Source organism: Simochromis diagramma, unplaced genomic scaffold (genome assembly GCF_900408965.1).
Source record: "Simochromis diagramma unplaced genomic scaffold, fSimDia1.1 OVJJ01000657.1, whole genome shotgun sequence".
NCBI classification, from domain to species: domain Eukaryota; kingdom Metazoa; phylum Chordata; class Actinopteri; order Cichliformes; family Cichlidae; genus Simochromis; species Simochromis diagramma.
The window spans coordinates 160,992-180,154 of NW_024387147.1; the positions used below are offsets into that span (position 1 = coordinate 160,992).

At 42.7% G+C, this 19,163-nt stretch overlaps 1 protein-coding gene across 1 annotated transcript in view; it reads right to left on the minus strand.

The window, feature by feature from the left end:
* Positions 1–18,916, minus strand: part of LOC120743564 (titin-like) — a 108,100-nt gene extending 89,184 nt beyond the window's left edge. The window contains exons 1-5 of the mRNA XM_040047221.1: positions 18,751–18,916; positions 16,236–16,271; positions 15,752–16,018; positions 14,946–15,212; positions 14,619–14,823 (exon numbers count right to left, since the gene is read on the minus strand). Coding sequence (XP_039903155.1) covers positions 14,619–14,823; positions 14,946–15,212; positions 15,752–16,018; positions 16,236–16,271; positions 18,751–18,787 — 812 coding nt within the window. The 5' untranslated portion in view covers positions 18,788–18,916. The remainder of the gene's footprint in view (positions 1–14,618; positions 14,824–14,945; positions 15,213–15,751; positions 16,019–16,235; positions 16,272–18,750) is intronic.
* Positions 18,917–19,163: the final 247 nt, after the last annotated feature.

The window sequence follows — 19,163 nt, forward strand, 5'->3', positions numbered from 1 at the left end:
CGTCAGCACCGACACATTAAACTGCTTAAACATTATAAATGTCTTCAAGCTCACACTGAGGCCTGTGGGGCACTCTCAGCCACTTAGACAGTTCACACATTTATGTGTATTTGTACATGAATATTTCATACTTTAAGGGTGCCTGTTTATTTAAGGGAGATGAACAAAATACATTGGAATTGTACATAATCACATCACAGATGATAAATTAAATCGATTTTAAGTAGATGCTTGTGCATTCTTAAAGTCTCATATGTTGCATTGAACTATGTGATCTATTCAAAGCCTCCCAGTCAGTGCTGTTCTCCATGCCTGTCTGACTGTACTAGAGATGGCACGATACCACTTTTTTATGTCCGATACCAATACCGATATCATAAATTTGGATATCTGCCGATACCGATATGAATCCGATATAGTGTTTTTTAATCAACAAAACTGTTTTTTAAATATCTTGCTGCATTTTGTATAAGTTCATACTCAAGTTTAAAACAACAACTACACTAAAGCTATTCTGTTATACCTGTATGCAAAAAAAAATATTTCATAGTTCAGCAATACTGATCAATCTAATAAACTTAAACCTACACCATCCTCCCTATTCTGGTATTTTAAAGAGTACTTAGCGTAAATATTAAGCAACCTAACTAATAGGGTTCCAACTCCCAGCAACAACAAAAATAAATAAATAAAAAATAGGGAACCACCCTCCACCTCATGATGCTTAATCGACGTAATCAACCTTAATTTGATGCAGTGTGAAAAAACATGCACAGAAATCAATTATTTTTCAAGAAATATTAAATAGATTCAACATCTTTCTTCAACAAAATTGCAGACTGCACAGATGGTACCTTCCCAAAGGAAAAAGTACTATAGCTTACTAGGGTATATTAGACTTAATAGTCACTATATACAGTAATTGACTTCTATTCATTTTACATCAAATTAAAACTTTGGGTGTAAGATTTGGATAATTATTTATTAAAAGCTAGACATTTTAAATGAGAATAAGAAAGAAAAGTATGTCTTCGTGCCCCCTTTTCCCTGTTCATGCCCTATCGGCCCCCCTGGCTAAACTTTGCTAGATCCGCCCCTGCACAGTTACCAGCCGTCAGCTACGTAGAAAAAGATCCTGGAGTAGAAAGTAATATTAAATACATTCTAACAACAGCTTATCAAACTTAAACGTGCTGCGGTTGTTCAGCCGCTGGTTTCCTCTTTCTGGTGCAAAGTGGGCCAAAAACAAAGAAGAGAGACGGAGTCCCGACAGAAAAGCCGATCAGCTGATCATTAAGCAGTTTCATGATTGAAGTAGCAGCAAGAAGAGGCAGTCGCTTGTTAAGCTTAACGCAGGAATGCTTTACAAACATTCAGAGATGGACTTACACACTTGCTTTACTTCTCTGGGGATAACTTTGTCGGAGATGAAATGCCGGGTTGCTAGCGAAGCTCCAAATGCTATCCAGACCACCACAGGTCCCGCATGCCACAGCCGCTCTATCACGTGATGCATACTGCTCTGAAGTGCTAAGGTTATGAGGCGAGTTACGGCGTGTTGCAAGTTTTGTGAGGTGCTTTCGTGATATTTAATGGATCGGATTACATTTTTTATTTTTCTCCGATATCCGATCCAGTAATTTAGGTCAGTATCGGACCGATACCGATACGTAATATCGGATCGGTCCATCTCTAGACTGTACACGATGTTATTAGCACAAACACTTTAACCCTGATGCACCCGCCAGGGGGAGAGCGGCGGGGTCGGGGGATGCGGGTCCCCCTCGGAGGGAGGGAGGGAGGGAGGGAGGAGGGAGGGGTCGCGAGATCCCCCCCCCCCGAGGGGAGGGCGGGGTCGGGGGATGCGGGTCCCCCGCGGAGGGAGGGAGGAGGTTTGGGGTCGCGAGATCCCCCTCGGGGGACAGGATGGGATGGGAGGGCGGGGTCGGGGGGATGCGGGTCCCCCGCGGAGGGAGGGAGGAGGTTTGGGGTCGCGAGATCCCCCCGAGGGGGACGGGATGTGAGAGAGAGAGAGAGAGAGAGAGAGAGAGAGAGAGAGACGTGAGTTTGACAGAGAGCACACGTGCAAGCGCGGACGATAAAGTTGTGTAAAAGGTGGTCGAGAAACACCCCGGCGAAAGCACAGCGCGTCGCGCGGCGAGATGATAAGAGCGTGGATGGCAGGTACTAAGCGTGTCGGGGTTACAGGTTACAGAGGCGGTGTCCGGGCGCGTGCTGTACTACAACAACAACAACGGCGACAAGGTGCCAACGAGAAAGAAGAAGACGAAGAAGACAATGTCACGCACTAGACCGTGGGAGCCAAAGAGCACTAAGGTCGGTACAGGCGGATCGCAATCGCCGGCGGTGTCCTCCTCCTCCTCCTCCTCCTCCTCCCGCTCACCATCACCGTCGCCATCGCCATCGCATTTGGCGTACGCTGCGTGGTCTGCTCCGGTGGCTCCGTTGTTGCGACCGGCCACGTTTCGCTATCGAGGGCTAGGGGTCGAGGAAGACCAAGAGCAGCGGCGGCAGCAGCGGCGGCAGCAGCAGCAGCGGCAGGAGCAGCAGCGGCAGCAGCAGCAGCAGCGGCAGCAGCAGCAGCAGCAGCAGCAGCAGATACAGGAGAACTTGGAGGAGGACGAGAGCGAGGAGGAAGAGGAGCAAGAGGCCGAGGGGGACGACAACGACGACCCGACGGCCCGAACGCCCGCAGACGAGGAGGAGGAGCGCCACACGGAGGATCAGGAGGACGAAAACGATGGGGTGGATAGTTGCGAGGAAGATGATCGCGGTTACGAAATGGCGTCGCAACTCTGCCAGGACGGCGGCTCGCAAGGCGAGTCGAACCGCCGAGAGGGAGAGGAAGAAGAAGCAGGCGCCGACCCGGGGCGGCGGACTCGGGAGATTTGGCAAGAGGACGACGCCGGCCGCGCTGCAGGTGGCGTTCATGATCCTGGGCGCGATCGCGGCCGCGGCACTGTCGGTGAAACTCGCGACGCGGATGTAGCCGACGATTACGACTACGACGATGACGAAGAAGACAAAGACTATGAAGAAGAACAAGAAGAAGAAGAAGACGTCCTCGCCGATGATGATGATGATGATGATGATGATGATGATGATGAAGAAGAAGAAGAAAAAGAAGAAGACGTCCTCGCCGATGATTATAACGATGACGATGAAGAAGAAGACAAAGACGAAGAAGAAGAAGAAGAAGAAGAAGACGTCCTCGCCGATGATTATAACGATGACGATGAAGAAGAAGACAAAGACTATGAAGAAGAAGAAGAAGAAGAATTAGAAGAAGAAGAATTAGAATTAGAAGAAGAAGAAGAAGAAGAAGAAGAAGAAGAAGACAATGACGACCTCGACCCGCCAGGACGAGGCCCCACCGAAGAGGCCGTGGCGGCGGCGCGAGACGAGGCCTCCGCGTTCATGGCCTACTTCCCGCCGGAGATAGAGGACTCGGTGATCGCCATGACCAACCTGGAAGCGGGCAGGCGCAGGCCCGCCATCGACGGATGGAAGCCCATGGGCCGCGTCGAGTTCCGAGCCTACGTGGGGCTGCTCGTGCTCGCCGGCGTGTACAGGTCCCGGGGAGAGGCCTGCGAGAGCCTGTGGCACGCCGAGAGCGGCAGGTCCGTGTTCAGAGCCACGATGCCGCTCAAGACCTTTCGAGCCTACTCGAGCTCGCTGCGCTTCGACGACAGGGAGACCGAGAAAGGGCCCAGGCAGAGGCAGGGGCGAGGGCGGCTAGGCGAGGGCGGCTAGGGCTATAGCTACAAAAACTGGCCCCCATCAGAAGCGTGTGGGACGAGTGGTGCGCGAGGTTGCCCGCCATTTACAGCCCGGGAACCCGGAGGTCACCCGTCGACGAGAGACTGGTGCCGTTCAGAGGTACGTGAATGTGTGTGTGTGTGTGTGTGTGTGTGTGTGTGGTTTGGCGTGCAGATGACGCTTGCACGTGTGCTCTCTGTCAAACTCACATCCCTCTCTCTCTCTCTCTCTCTCTCTCTCCTCCTCTCCTCTCTCTCTCTTCCTCTCCTCTCCTCTCTCTCTCTTCTCTCTCTCTCTTCCTCCTCTCCGCTCGCTCTCCTTCCTCTCCTCTCTCCTCTCTATATCATTCCTCTCCTCTCTTCCTCTCCTCTCTCTCTCTCTCTCTCTCTCTCTCTCTCTCTCTCTCCTCTCTCTCTCTCTTCCTCTCCCTCTCCTCTCTCTTCCTCTCCTCTCTCTCTCTTCTCTCTCTCTCTCTCTCTCTCTTCTCTCCTCTCTCTCTCCTCTCCCTCTCTCTTCCTCTCCTCTCTCTCTCCCTCTCCTCTCCTCTCTCTCTCTCTCTCTCTCTCTCTCTCTCTCTCTCTCTCCATCTCTCTCTCCATCTCTCTCTCCATCAGGACGGTGTCCGTTCAGACAGTACATGCCCAGCAAACCGGCCAGGTACGGGATCAAGATATGGGTGGCGTGCGACGCGCGTTCCAGCTACGCGTGGAAGATGCAAGTCTACACCGGCAAGCCCGACAAGCGCGGCCCTCCCGAAAAGCACCTGGCCACTCGAGTGGTCGTGGACCTCACCGAGGGATTGACGCCGGGACGCAACGTCACGTGTGACAACTTTTTCACCTCGCGCGAGCTCGCCGACAGGCTCTATCGCGAGAGAGGCCACACCGTGCTGGGCACTCTGCGATCGAACAGACCCGAGATCCCCAGAGAGCTGCGCTGCGTCAAGGGCAGGGCCGTGGGCTCCGTCGAATCCGTAGTACTCGGCGGCTCCGCGGGACGAGGAGGAGGAGGAGGAGGAGGAGGAGGACGAGGGCCCGACACGATCATCCTCTCCTACGTGGCCAAGAAGAACAAGAACGTGCTGCTCCTCACCACAGCTCCTCGCTACCACCATCGCTCCGGCCCCGAGCCCCGGCCTAGCCGCCGCATCGGTGACAGCAACAGCAACAGCATCATCATCATCATCATCATCAGCAGCAGCAGCAGCAGCAGCAGCGGCGGTGGCAACAGAAGTGGCGGCGGCAACAGAAGCAGTGACAGAAGCGGCTCAAAACCGCCCTTGGTGCTGCATTACAACCGCACCAAGGGAGGCGTCGACATCCTGGACAAGGTCGTGAGCACGTACAGCTGCAGGAGAAAGACCCGCAGGTTGCCCGTGGCCCTCTTCCACAACATGGTCGACGTGGCGGCCTACAACGCGTTCGTGCTGTGGAGGGAAATTCACCCCGACTGGATGCCGGGCAAGCTCAACAGACGACGGCTCTTCCTCGAGCGACTGGGCAAAGCGCTCGCGCGCCCCATGCTCGAAGCCAGGGCGGCTTTAGCGCGAGGAGGACCGGGAGGAGGAGGAGGAGGAGGAGGAGGAGGCAGAGTCGTGGCCCGAGGCGCTACCGCCGAGGCAGCCTCTAACAACGCTACGCCACGCGACTCCTCTCCGGTCAAGAGGCGACGGTGCCGCGCGTGTCCCAGGAGCAAAGACGTCAAGACCAAGATCCTGTGCCGCGAGTGCCGAGTGCACGTGTGCACCAACTGCGCCGTCACGTACTGTCCCAACTGCGCCGCTTCTTCCCGCGCCGCCGCTCCCCAGACGCCACTGACGCCGTGATAACACGAGCGCCCCAACGGTGGTCCCCTAGCGACCCCCCCCCCCCCCCACCCCAAACCTATCATCATCATCACCATCATCATCATCATCATCATCATAACACAATATATGCCCCCGTGGGGGTCCTAGTGACCCCAAACCTATCATCATCATCATCACCATTATCATCATCATCATCATCATCATCATTATCATCACATATGCCCCCGTGGGGGTCCTAGTGACCCCCACCCTAATCATCATAAAACACACATATCCCCCTCCCCAGGGGGGATACCAAGACCCCCCATCGCCACCATCATCATGATCATCATCATGATCATCATCATCACCACCATCATCATCAATACCATCCTAATAACAACACACACACACACACACTCCTCATCATCATCATCATCATCATCATCATCAATACCATCCTAATAACAACACACACACACACACACACACACACACACACACACACACACTCCTCCTCATCATCATCATCATCATCATCATCATCATCATCAATACCATCCTAATAACAACACACACACACACACACACACTCCTCCTCCTCCTCATCATCATCATCATCATCAATACCATCCTAATAACAACACACACACACACACACACACACTCCTCATCATCATCATCATCATCATCATCAATACCATCCTAATAACAACACACACACACACGCCCCTCGGGGGGTCACCACGACCCACGCCCCGAGAACAGGCGGGCGCACAAGGGTTAAAGGTATTATTTAGGACTTCAGCAATAATACAGACAGCAATGTAGTTAGCAATAAAACAGTTTAATTGGGAATTAACAAACAACAAACAAACATCTGTCTCCTATTTTTTGTCACACAGGAAAGAAGCATCAATATCTGATGAGAAGACTTATTTCCTTTTTGGGGGTTTTTCAACAGGAGATGAATATCTCTAACAAGTTGATTTGTTCACATTTTCACATCTTCATTTTTAAGTGAAATGTGCATTTTGAGTTTATACACTATATGCATATAAGGAGCTTTATCACCAATGATAACTACCCTCATAAACACTACATGCATACAGCATTCAAATGGATTTAAACTGCAGTAGCTGCATAAATGAGGACCAATGAACTGTTACTGTTTCCTTCCTGTCACAGATGTAGTCACTGAGTTTGCTGCTGCTCCTTTGCAACGAGATGATGATACACTAAAGACTGATGCACAAAATCTATACACTGCTTCAAATATACATTGAATACATTTGGTGTGAAGCCCCGTATCAGCTGATGAACACAAACTTCATACTTACTGATGTTCATGTAAATGTTCACAGCAGGTGTTGGTAATCCATGCACTTTCACAGAAGTGAAATGATTAACTAAAAATACTTTTACATTGTAATCAACAAAGCAGAGTGTCACTAATTCAAAGTATCTCATTAAACTAATGCAGACTCCTTTAACATATCTTTACCTTATGGTGAAATTTTAGTTTGGTCATAAGTTCACTCACAGGAAGTAAGCGCGCACAAGTTAAAAAGGAAATGGTGTCCTTAACCAGAAGTGACTGTGAGACAAGATGAAGTCCTCTCTCAGCTCCTCTCTGTTTTCTTACAAGTATTCGTAACTACTGTATTAATAAATAATGAAATTGTTTTGCAGTATTCAGTAACTCAGTAATGTTGCTCAGATTGTCTAACTATATAATGACAGTCTTTTAAAAATTCAGGAGATAATCATTTAGTTTCAAAAACAGAAAGAAACTCAATGACAAAAATCTGATTAATGACATTTACAAACATTTCACTCTTGTACAAACTGTTTTCAGTGAGATCAGATGAAGTAAATTCAGATGATGAAACTCAGTTACACAGCTACATTTTTGGATAGCAGAGCACAGCTGCAAACACAGCAGCTGTTTATAGACTTGAATGTGTCTTACAGAATTAGAGGTATACGTATCACAGATCAAATAAAGGAAGCAACACAAGAATCAAGGCTGAGTTGCCATGGAAATCTGATTACGTACAGTTACTAGTGAAATACAGTTGTGCTTACTTCCCTCCTTGCTTCATAAGATGGTAGACTCCAGCTCATACTGAGGCGATTTGCCACAGAGTGTCAAGAGGAGGGAATGAGAATCAGCACCGACAGCTCTGAGCTGTGATTTTCAGCTCAGAAACGATGAAGTTCTAACTGTGGTTTAGGGATGAGTTGTGGCCCAAAACACAGGCGAGTGTGGAGTGAGAGATTGGCAGCAGGATTGTGTGATACTTGATGATATACAGTGATGGACAATTTGGACACATATTTAAATATTATAAGAGAGATTATTATAAAAGAGCTGTCATGAAAAAAATGACTTAAAACTCATTTTGAACCTTTTAAAAAGATGATTAAAAACATTTACAATAAAATTTGAATATTTATAAGAAATCAAACAAAATGACAGGAGAAAGAGTATGTGCAGTTATTTACACTGCAGGATTAACCTGGTCCTGGACTAGTTCTTTTAAACAGTCATACAAGACATCTGATGTTTGCCTGAATAGGAAGTCTCGCAGCGTCACTTCTCATGACATGGACGAAGTGCTGCACAAGATTGTTTTTTGGAAAGTGGAGAATCACACAGGGTGATCTGCAGGTGGTTCTTGTGGAGTCTTGTTTTTTTTTTTGTTTTTTTTTTTCCATTAAATGGATTTTTGTGGCTGGGTCAATCAACCACTAAGATGACACTAAGAACCCAAATTAACAGTATTTCTGTCCTGCCTGGAAAGGCAGGGCTCAATGTCTCCTCACAGTTCTTTAGTGACACACAAAACTCACACCTTGCATAGACATCCACTGCTGAGTTAGTCTGCAAGGTGGCTCTTACTATATGTTAGTTAAAACCAGGGGCGGAGCGTGGGGGTGGCTTACTGGGCTTAAGCCCGGGTTGTTTTGTCAGAAGCCCGGGGTCTTTTGGAGTGTAATTTTTTCATAGTTAGATGCCTGGCTGACAACTGTATAAAACAAAAAGTACACACAATATTCGAAGCACATAGTGCACACTGTGGGAATTTACGACTGTGCGTGAATCCCCCCTGATATTGGTATGATCCGAGCTCAGGCACTAAGCGACTGAGCGAGGGGGCGGGGCAGCTGCTGCCTGTGTGCGCTGTTGGAGAAACGGAGCCAGCCATACTAAGGAGAGCTTAAGTTTGACCAGGTACCAAAGCAAATCATTCGTACCGTACAAATAATGTAAATATGACGGTGCATCATGAAAGATTGATATCAAACTGATCACTTGACCAATATTACGTTACTTGCTCTTCAAGTGAATCAACAAATGGCGAAATGAAAAGCCGAACAAATGCTATTTTTTTAGAGTCTTAGCTTACGTGTGTTTATTTCATATTTTCAGTTCTTACCCTCCCCGACTAAATCGGTTTCAGTTATGTAATGAAATATAAGAATGGACATTAGAGGGTTCTTTCAAAGAAAAAACTCAGGTAAATGTTATTTTATATATTATGCTTTGTATGTTGTTCAGTATATTTCTATGCAAAACAAGAGGAATTTCAATACACAGCAGGATATTCACATTTGTAACCAGATATTTACATACACTTTATGGAAAATACAAGAACATTTTTTTACTGTACAACATCAATTTAGAGTAAACTTGTTTTGGATAAATATTGAAATATCTTTTGAATGAGTTAAATGTCAGAATAAAGAGAGACAGAGCTGTCTATTTTTATCACTTTCATCAAATGTAGGAGTACATATACACTAAGTTTATTGTTAATTAATAAGAAAACTCCAGACGATTCCATTCTGAGCTGAAGAAGCTTCTGATAGGTTCGTAGAGTCCAGGTGAGTAAATTGGTGGCACACCTGTGGATGCATGTAAGGCAAAACACAGAGCCTGTTTCTTTGACATGGGAAAATCAAGAGATGTCAACCAAAACACCAGGAAAAGAACTGTGGAGCTCCATAAGTGTGGCTCAGTTTGAATACAATTTGGTGCCATTTACAATTAAGAAATACAGATAGTTTCTCTCTTTACTCTTAAAGTTAACAAATACGTTTTTTATATTTATCAATCTAAAAAAATAAACATTTAGTCTGATTTGATGTTACAATTAAAAAAGTGTTTTTATCTGAAGAGTTTGTAAATATCTGTATATTTGATGATTGTCAGCACAAAGAGAGAGAGAGAGGAACAGAGAGGGAGAGAGAGGAGAATGAGGACAGAACAGAGATGAACAAGAGCAGGTGAGACACACATGTTAGTCAAATGGTCGTTTACCAAAAGTATCACCGTATCATCCTCATGTATCTCGTACCTAGTGTTTCTTTTTAGGTTTGTTATTTTTCAAATTCTATATTTATTAAGTTATGCAGGCTTGTTTGCACAACAAGGCTAAATAATTATATAAACTTTTCTAAGTCTAAATAGTGTTCTTTGGTAGAATTAAAAAATAAGTGTAGTGCAGCTCTATGATGATTTTTAGTGCTACTATCATCTAGTTCTGATTCTGGTTCTGTCTTGGTTAAGTCCCAAGTCCTGATTTTGAACTGTTGTAGTCCTGTTTTAATTCCGGATCAGTTCTGGGTCTGGTGTGAATTGGGGTTTAGTCCCTGTGTCTTGATACAGCCCCGACTTTGTTCTGCCTTGCTGCTTAATTAAAAAACTAGTTTAAGGTGTCCTGCATATGTGATATATTTTTTTCCTATATGAAGTCATTCTTTTTTGAACAAAACTCAAAACAGAGCCTATTAATCTTTCAGTCTTTCAGTCATTTCTAAAATAATAATCCCACATGCATACTACCCTTTAGGGCTAAGCCCCGGGTGTTTCAAATGTCTGGCTCCGCCTCTGGTTAAAACTCTGTGCTCTGGACCATATACCATATGCTCAATAGTGCAACGGTGCTCTCTCGCCACAAGGGGGATCTCCCACACAGTTGACAGCCTTTCCAACAATTTCATTGATACATACATATGAAATGAAAATACACATTTGTGCTAAAAGTTCTATGTCCTATTTTACTATTTGTACATGTTTACTTTTATGGCTAAAAGTCTAGATTTTGCCATTTGGACTTTTTTTCTTTTGTTGTTGTTTTTTTGTTCATTTAACTCTGTTTCACAAGTCTGACACATTTATTCAGCATGTAACAGCTACAAAAAACTGATCTATGGTATATATTTGAAAGAAACATAAACTCAGACTATCAGGATCATTGCTTTGAATTCAAAATCTCCTTTTCACTAAAAGTGACTTCAAGATTTTAAAAGACTTTAAAGAGAAAAAGAGAGGGGAAAAAAACAGCGCTGCTGTTAAGATTTTAGAGCTGTGGCTGAATTTGGATTGACATCATTGTAGTCAGAGCTCTCCTCTGGGTCACCACGTTGCCCTGTTGAGGTGATCAAATGAAAGCATTTCAAAACAAACACCCTCTGTTTTGTCCACAAATGCATTTATAATCAGTGAGAATAATTACCAATGTATATTTTGCATTTCAAATCTCACATTTTGTGCACTCACTTGTCCTGTTAATGACTTCGAGCTGAATCACAGATGTGACATTGGTGTAATCACCTTCTGCTGGACCTGAAATAAGAATCTTATTGACTTTCATGTCAAACACAGTTTTTGTATAATCATCCAGCTTCCACAAGCTCTATATTAATGAAAGTGTAAACTTTACCATTTTCAGTGTTTTCACATCTTCTGACTGTCTCATAGACACAACGATCACCTGCAGGTCAGAGAAAATCAGTCACCTCATGTCTGTGATACTAATTTAAACACAAATGTTCTTGCAAATAACATTTATATTAAAAGCTGCAGCAGATGTAACAAGTACAGTCTTGTTGCAAATAGCATCAGAAATTTTGAAACTACATGAAAAACTAACCATGAAGAAGAGAGGAGTACACTTGCTGCTGATCTTCATCCCGATTGAGCGTCTGCTCATTAGCAGCACCTTTATTAAAAATTATAAACAATATGTTTGTTTTATGTTGTTGTGGATTATACATTCTTGTGAACAGTTCACACTTCATGACCCTACGCTGCATCTGTTTATTTAGTCATTTTAAAAAATAAAATATCTAATATCAGAAGAAGAAAAAAAACAAAGTCTCACCTTTTGAACTTTTTGCAGCAATACAACAAGAGCAGGAGGAAAATCAATGTAATTCCAGAAATTAGTCCAACGATCATCAGAACAGGAAACAAAGAGATTTCAGCAGTGGGGACATCTGCTGTAGTTGAGAAACATATTTAAAAAACTGGACTGAATAAGTCTGGACTGGACTATAAGTTATTATAATAACATGAGAGAAACAGATAATACACCAATGTCTGCCAGGTGCAGCCCACACACTCTCTCCTGTGTAATTTACTCCCCATAGAAACGTTAAGCTTCTGTTTCAAATCATACTTGGGTATTGTGTCAGCATTGTGCTCTTTTTTTTCAGTAATGATAATTATACAGTAGATATTGAGCCAGCCTAGAAGTGGATTCATATCGTCATCTATTCTAAATATTGTATAAAGAACATAATGAATACTGACAAATTGAGGTAATCACTCTAATCCAGGGGTGGCCAGCCCGCGGCTCTTTGCCTGGTTTCATGCATTTTTAACAGAGTGGCAGAGTTTTTATTTTTTTGTTGAACGCATTGGCAAGCCATTCTGCCTTATATGTCAGACGTCATTAGAGCATTTCATAGCTTCAAATCTCCAGCTCCACTTCAGCTGACTCCATGCTAACATCGACCAGGAATTTTCAAAAGGGACTGAACTTCGCAGGCACGAGTTGGCCACTTTGAAAAGTCAGGCAGAAAAGCAGATACTGTTTTTCCAAAAATTTACGAAGCGCTCAAAGACCGTAACACTTGCTGGCTTGGAACATTGCACGGGCTAAAAAGCCATACAGTGAAGGGGAGTTTGTTCAAAAATTCCTCAGTGACATTGTTGAAATCTTGTCTCCTGAAAACGACAACGTGTGTCCCGCCACACTGTTGAACACAGAATATCGGACATTAACCTGGCTATTGAATCATAGTTGCACTCTGACCTTCAAGCATGTGGGTATTTTAGCGTCGCATTGGATGAGAGTTTGGATATACAAGACAAGCCTCAGTTGTCTTACATCAGATAATGATCTTATCTATCACGTTTTGTATTTCTTGAAGAAAAAACAATAAACTCACCCATGCGATCAATCCTGACTGACTGGCTGTCCTCTGTGTAGTAAACTGGGTTTCCTCTTCCTCCTCTGCACCTGTAGAGTCCTTCCTGTGAGACACTGATTTGTCCATTTGAGTGGAAAACTGCATCTTGTGTGGTCAGGGGTTCAGAGGAGTTCTCATCTCTGTACCAGTAGTATTTCCATCCAGATGATGATGGGTTCACAGAGCAGGTCAGGGTCACACTGCCCCCTACTGGAATGTCTCTCATATCAGACGTTATTTGAGCCCTTGGTTGATCTGCTGTTGAATTGAATCAAAGGGAGAAAGAAAATTAAGCCTGTGTGTGGGGTAAATATATACCCCACACAGGCTGGGATCACACCACCCTGATATTATCTGCATATCTCTGTTGTATACATACTCGTCTGTGTCCAACAATACAAATGAAGGACAAACCAAATGTAAATGGTATGAGTACTCTTACAGAGACCTGTGATGCATTTTATTCTTTTAGTCATTTTTTTTTTAAATTTCATTATGATTCTTCTTTGGATTTATAAAATAATATTTGTGCTTATTCTGTGTGATTCCTTCTTATTACCACAACAGAAGACACAGAACTTCTTACTAATGGAAGTTTATAATTCCCAGATCATGTAGCTGCACAAAATAATTTGAAATAGGAACACTTTATTCATTTTTAATTTCAGACTTTCATAAAGCATTTTCATTTGTTTAAATTATTTGCTCATGGCAACAGTTTGCTTTGATTAGGAAATAGTCTTCTTCCTACATGATCAGAAGAAACAATTCAAATTCAAATTCAAAAATGAACATATCTCTGTATCTATAAACCTCCTGTTGAACACATACACACTAATATCAAAAACTCACACATCACTGTTTGTTCCATCAATACAACAAAATGTATTAATTTATTTTGCACCGTCATTCTATAATACTGGACTTATTTTTCTACAAAGGTTTGAACTTTGAGAGTGTTTAAACCAGAGGGAAAGTGTGAAAATGTTCATGTCTGTCTGAGAAAAGTGTATAAAGTGTGAAGTGGGCAGTTTTACAGCCTTAAAAAATCTATAATAATTGTTAAAAAATAAAGCTGAATACTTCATGGATTTCACCCATCAGTAGCTCTATCAATTGCAAAGACAAAATCAAATAAAAATCATACAAATCTTATTATCTCTAAATAATGGCTAATATAATGTGTGTAACATACTACATCTCTTTGGATTGTTACAATAAACCTGCTCATCATCTGTTCATTATTTAACTTCTGACTCTTTGCCAGGGTACGGACATCTACAACAGACAGGCTCAGCCCCTTTCTATAGGTGCAGAGAAAGTGCATAAACAAAAGCACACACCACAAACAACAAAGGTAGCTCATGAATGATTCAGGTTCAGGTTTGGCCCACACATTCTGTCCACTTTCTATTGCCACAGAAATGACTTCGGTGTCTGTTTGCAAAAATAATTTTTCTAACAATTTTCTGTTTATGTTTTTCTGTCATTATTGTCCTCAGGTGATGGAGCAGCAGGTCAGCATTGGCGTCTCTATACCAGCTGAAAGTTCATGACACAAAGTGGTGACAAACTGTCTACAATGAGGCTACTATCAGCTGCAGCTCTTTGTCTGACTAACAATGTAACATGCTTTGTAGACCATTGAATTCATCCTGTGCTGACCATTATGACATTTGTCAAATGGAGATCACACAACAAACATGACTTACTTGATGCTGACAATGTGAAGGCTTCACTCCACTCTGTTGAAGAATATGAGTCATCTCTGCGTCGACTCTTACACATGTAGTCTCCACTGCTGGACTCAGAAACTCTGAATGTCACATCATTATTGTGTGTCCACTGTGTGGGTGTCCTGGGTCCTCTCCATTCATACTCCCACTCAGTGGTTTCACCTCCTTCCTGCACCTCACATGTCAGAGTGATCGTCTCACCTCTGAATATCTGAGGCCAGTTGGCTTGTTGTTTTACAACAACTTTATTGGAAACTGTTCACACATATTAACAGTTGAGATACAAACGGAAACATGAAATCAACACAGAAAACTTCACATTGTACGTTTGATAATCATGAGTGAATGTATATTTCAAACTAAATGACTGAACTCACAGGTTATCTCAATGGTGACATCATCATTTATATCAGTGTAGTAAACTGGGTTTCCTCTTGCTCCTCTGCAGCTGTAGATTCCTCCTTGAGATATTCTGATATCTCTGTTTTGTTGATCTCTGATTTTAACTATAGAGATTCTTTGGGTTCGTCTGAACCACTCATATTTCCATCCATCAGAGCTCTGCACAGAGCAGGTCAGTGTCACACTGCCCCCTACTGGTATGATTGTTGTTCCTGCTGTCAGTGTGGCCCTGGGATAATATGCTGTTATGAAAGAGGAAGAAAAATAAATACATGTGATTCATTATAACAACATATGAACACTGAAAAACAATACAGTTTATATTCATATTTGTTGATCTCTAAATAATCACAGTTTAAATGTTTGTCCAATCTCTGGCCTGAGGAAGTCGCACTGAATGTAAACTAATGCAGTTTATTGTTGAAGAAATCACAATGATGGGTTAAGAGGGATCTTCCTAGTTTCAGGTTTGGACAACAGAAACATTATCACTTTAACTTTATGAAGCTTCTGATGCTTCTTCTTTTTCTTTAGAAATGTTATTACATTTAATTTCATCTATGATTGCTGTGGCTAAAACTCACACATGTACTATTGACAAATTTCAGATTCTGTGAGTATTGTAGCACTGACTTCACTGTGAACAAAGTAGCAGGTACAGTGGTCCTGGTTAAAGTTAAAGTTTCAATGACAAATGTAATTAAATGTTCTCTATTTTATAATTCAGTTGAGTTGTTGAACAGGGATCATACATTTATGCTGTCGGTCACTTAAGACTTACCTAATACAGTTATAGAGACAGTATTACTATTCTTTTTATCATGTGAGCTCTTCCTGTCACCAATGCACTGATATTCACCACTGTCACGTGTAGATGTAATTTCTAATTTGGAGTCTTTGTTTGTCCTGTAGGAGGAAACTTCTTGACCATCCTTGTTGATTGCGTAATACCAGTCAGTGTCTTCTCCTTCATTCATGTCACATTTGAATGTAACAAACTCTCCAATGAAATAACTGGACAATTTGGGTTCAATAGTTAGCACAGCATCTAGAATCCAACACAACCACAGCATTAGCAATGTGAAACAATTTATGTACTATTCAAGGCACAACCTGTGTTTATATTGATAAAATGATAAATATAGTGTTAAAAAAAATTAACTAAAAAAAATGTAAAGTGCTTAAGACTGAAACAGTAGTTAAGATGAATCTTTACTAAATAAATAAAAAACAAACAAACAAAAAAGTGAAAACTGTTCAGTCACCTTGAGCGTGTCCAGTGCAGAGGAGCGTACAGAGCACTGCAATAAAGACAGAAACTTCAGAAATTAAAAAAAGTAGTGACACTCAATCCAGTCATGGTGTATACTAGGGGTGCAACGATACTCGTATCGGTATTGAACCGTTCGATACAGTGCTTTCGGTTCGGTATGCATATGTATCGAACAATATAAAAATTTTGATTTATTTTACCAACTTTTCTTCTGACGATGCTGTCTGTGTTGAGAGCTCAGTGGATCTGCGTTCGACTACTCCGCCTAGGCTGCACTGACGAGTGAAGATCCACTGAGTGCAGCGCAAGCTAGCAAGACAGAAGCTAAGCTCGTTGCAACATGGCAACTGCCTCAACGCTACCCAAAATTGAACCTCCCCCACCCTCATTCAGATGTGGCATTTGGAAATATCTTGGTTTTCATGTGAAGCATGACCGTGATGGTAAGCGCGTCATGGACAAAAGTAAAACAGTATGTTGGATGTGCCACGCAATGCTCAATTACATTGGTGGAAACTAATGCGTTAGCGCAGTTAGCTCATTAACATGTTGACGCCGTCCAGCCCCACGCACGGGGCGATCCGCGGTAACTTGTTAACGGAGATTTGCGGTGTTATGGCGTTAGTCATTTTAATGAGATTAATGCTGACAGCACTAGTGGGAACAAAATGAATATGACTGCACATTTACACCAACAGCATCCTAGTGCAAAGACAAGTGGAAGCAGATAAAAACAACAAGCACGCATGCTACAAACTTTACCCGAGTCATTTAGACAGCCGTTAGCACATGATTCTCCTTATGGGGACCTGATGTGTTTAATATGCTGCTGAGAATATAGCCCAGAAGAAGCGTATAGTATAGCTTTTATTTTGGAAAGAGCCATTTCTCTGTAATAAACTCTCGTTTCCAAAGATGAGTGATTCCTCAATCAGATATATTTATTTTTTTATTACTTTGTTGTTTCAGCAACATTAGGTTTCCATTAATTTATTTATTTTTTCAATCCTGTCCTATCTGGCAGCTTTTGTAATCAGAATGCACTGTTGTGCCAAACACATTTTCTTTTCCCAAGATCAGCTCTATAAATTTTCTACAGGCTCCTCTTGTTCAGGATTTATCTGTTTATTTCTTCATTTCTATTTGTGTTATTTAAAATTATTACATTGTGTAGTATTATTGCTGTATGACAAGGTCTATAAGGCCGAACAAGCAGGAGAAAAAAACAAGAGAGGAGGGACAGGGGAAGATGTAACAATAGGACAGAGTACAAATAGAAATTTATAATGTAACACCAACCTTGCCTCACCCTATCATGTGGCCTACTGAGGTCACCTGACATGAGATCAGAGGGGGGTTAAGGCTCCTGGGAAGGGATCACAAAACTGCACTGAAGGTGCAGACAGTAAGAGACGCCACCACAGGGGTTTAAATTCCTGGGATTCTCCATCTTTTGTTTCTAGAACTGAAGAAGCCTCTTGGATGAGAGGTGAAATGTCATCAAGAAACTTCTTAGACAATCAAATATTTTATATTAAGATGTAAAATAAGTCAAATTCTCACTGATGGAGAAACTAATGTCACAGTCCTGAGTCGGTGACCCAGTGTTTTGTGTTCTGTGTTACTATTAATCTTTGGTCTCATTGTGGTTTATCATTACTAGTCTTATTGTTTATGGTTCTCTACTTCTAGCTTTAGTTGTTCTTTGTTTTGTGATTTCTAGTTCTTGGGATTTGTTCCTGTGCCCCTCATGTTTAGTGTAGGTTTAAGGTTCTGTCTTCTTGTTTATTTCCCCAGTCAGTCGTGTCTCATGTTGCAGTTTGTCACTCCTGTCCCTGTGCTCTGTGTTCCCTCTGTTCAGTGTCAATGTCGTGCCTCTGTGCCTGTCGTGTGTTTCCTGTTTTATTTTGATAGTCCCTGTCTTGTGTGCAGTGTGTCTATTTTTGCTTCCCTTTTCTTGTTAGGTCTGATTTGTCCCGGTTGTGTTGCCTCTTGTGTTTCCACCTGTTCCCCATCCTCTCGTTGTCCTGCCTGTGTATTTAAGTCCTGTGTTTCTCCTCTGACATTTTTTCCCCTCCTCTGTCATTTTATAATGCTGTGTGTTTCTTTGCTCCCTGTTCCAAGTCAACTCCTAGTTTTCAGTTCCTGGAATATTTTCTAGCGTTGTAGTTTGAGTTTCTAGTTTTGCTTTGAATTTGGATGAGAAGTTTTCCAGCGTTAAAGCTTCCGTTTTGAGTTTACTCCTCCGTTCAAAAGTCCTGCACCTGGGTCCAACATCTTGCCTGCCACACAGCAAACCATGACAACAAATCTTTCTTGGATAAGCTAAACCAGCTCCACACACCGACTCAGATTAGAGTCAACCATCAAAACACGTTGATAACAAAACATGAGTCCTCTGATCACATGACCTGAAATGGTACAAATGACTGATGCTCTGTTCTTCTTACTAAAACATGTTTATGGATCAGTATGAATCAAACAATAGAAGTCAGTGATGTACTCACAGAATAGGCCCAGCTCACAGAGCAAAGTGGCTCCCATCCTCACATCCAGCAGTGACACGTCTGAAAACTTCTACAACTTTCTGTAAAGAGAGAGAGTGAAGCAGCAGCACAGCAGATACCAAAGAGCTGTGAAGGAAACAAAGAGGGTTTTTAACTTCTTCTTTCTGCTTCCTTCGTTTTACACAGAAATAGCAACTTAACAAGATCTGACCACAGCATGCTGTGACATCTTTATACTCTCCTGCTGCTGCAGAAACATCAGACACTTTTTTTATGAAAAGGCCTGTAATATAAAAACTAGACTGAACAAAACTAGACATGCAGTAAGTTTTCTTATACAAATATCAGCGTGACTGAGCAGCTAAAAGGGCAAAATAAGATCACAATTTCAGGATAACTTTTAAATGTGAAGT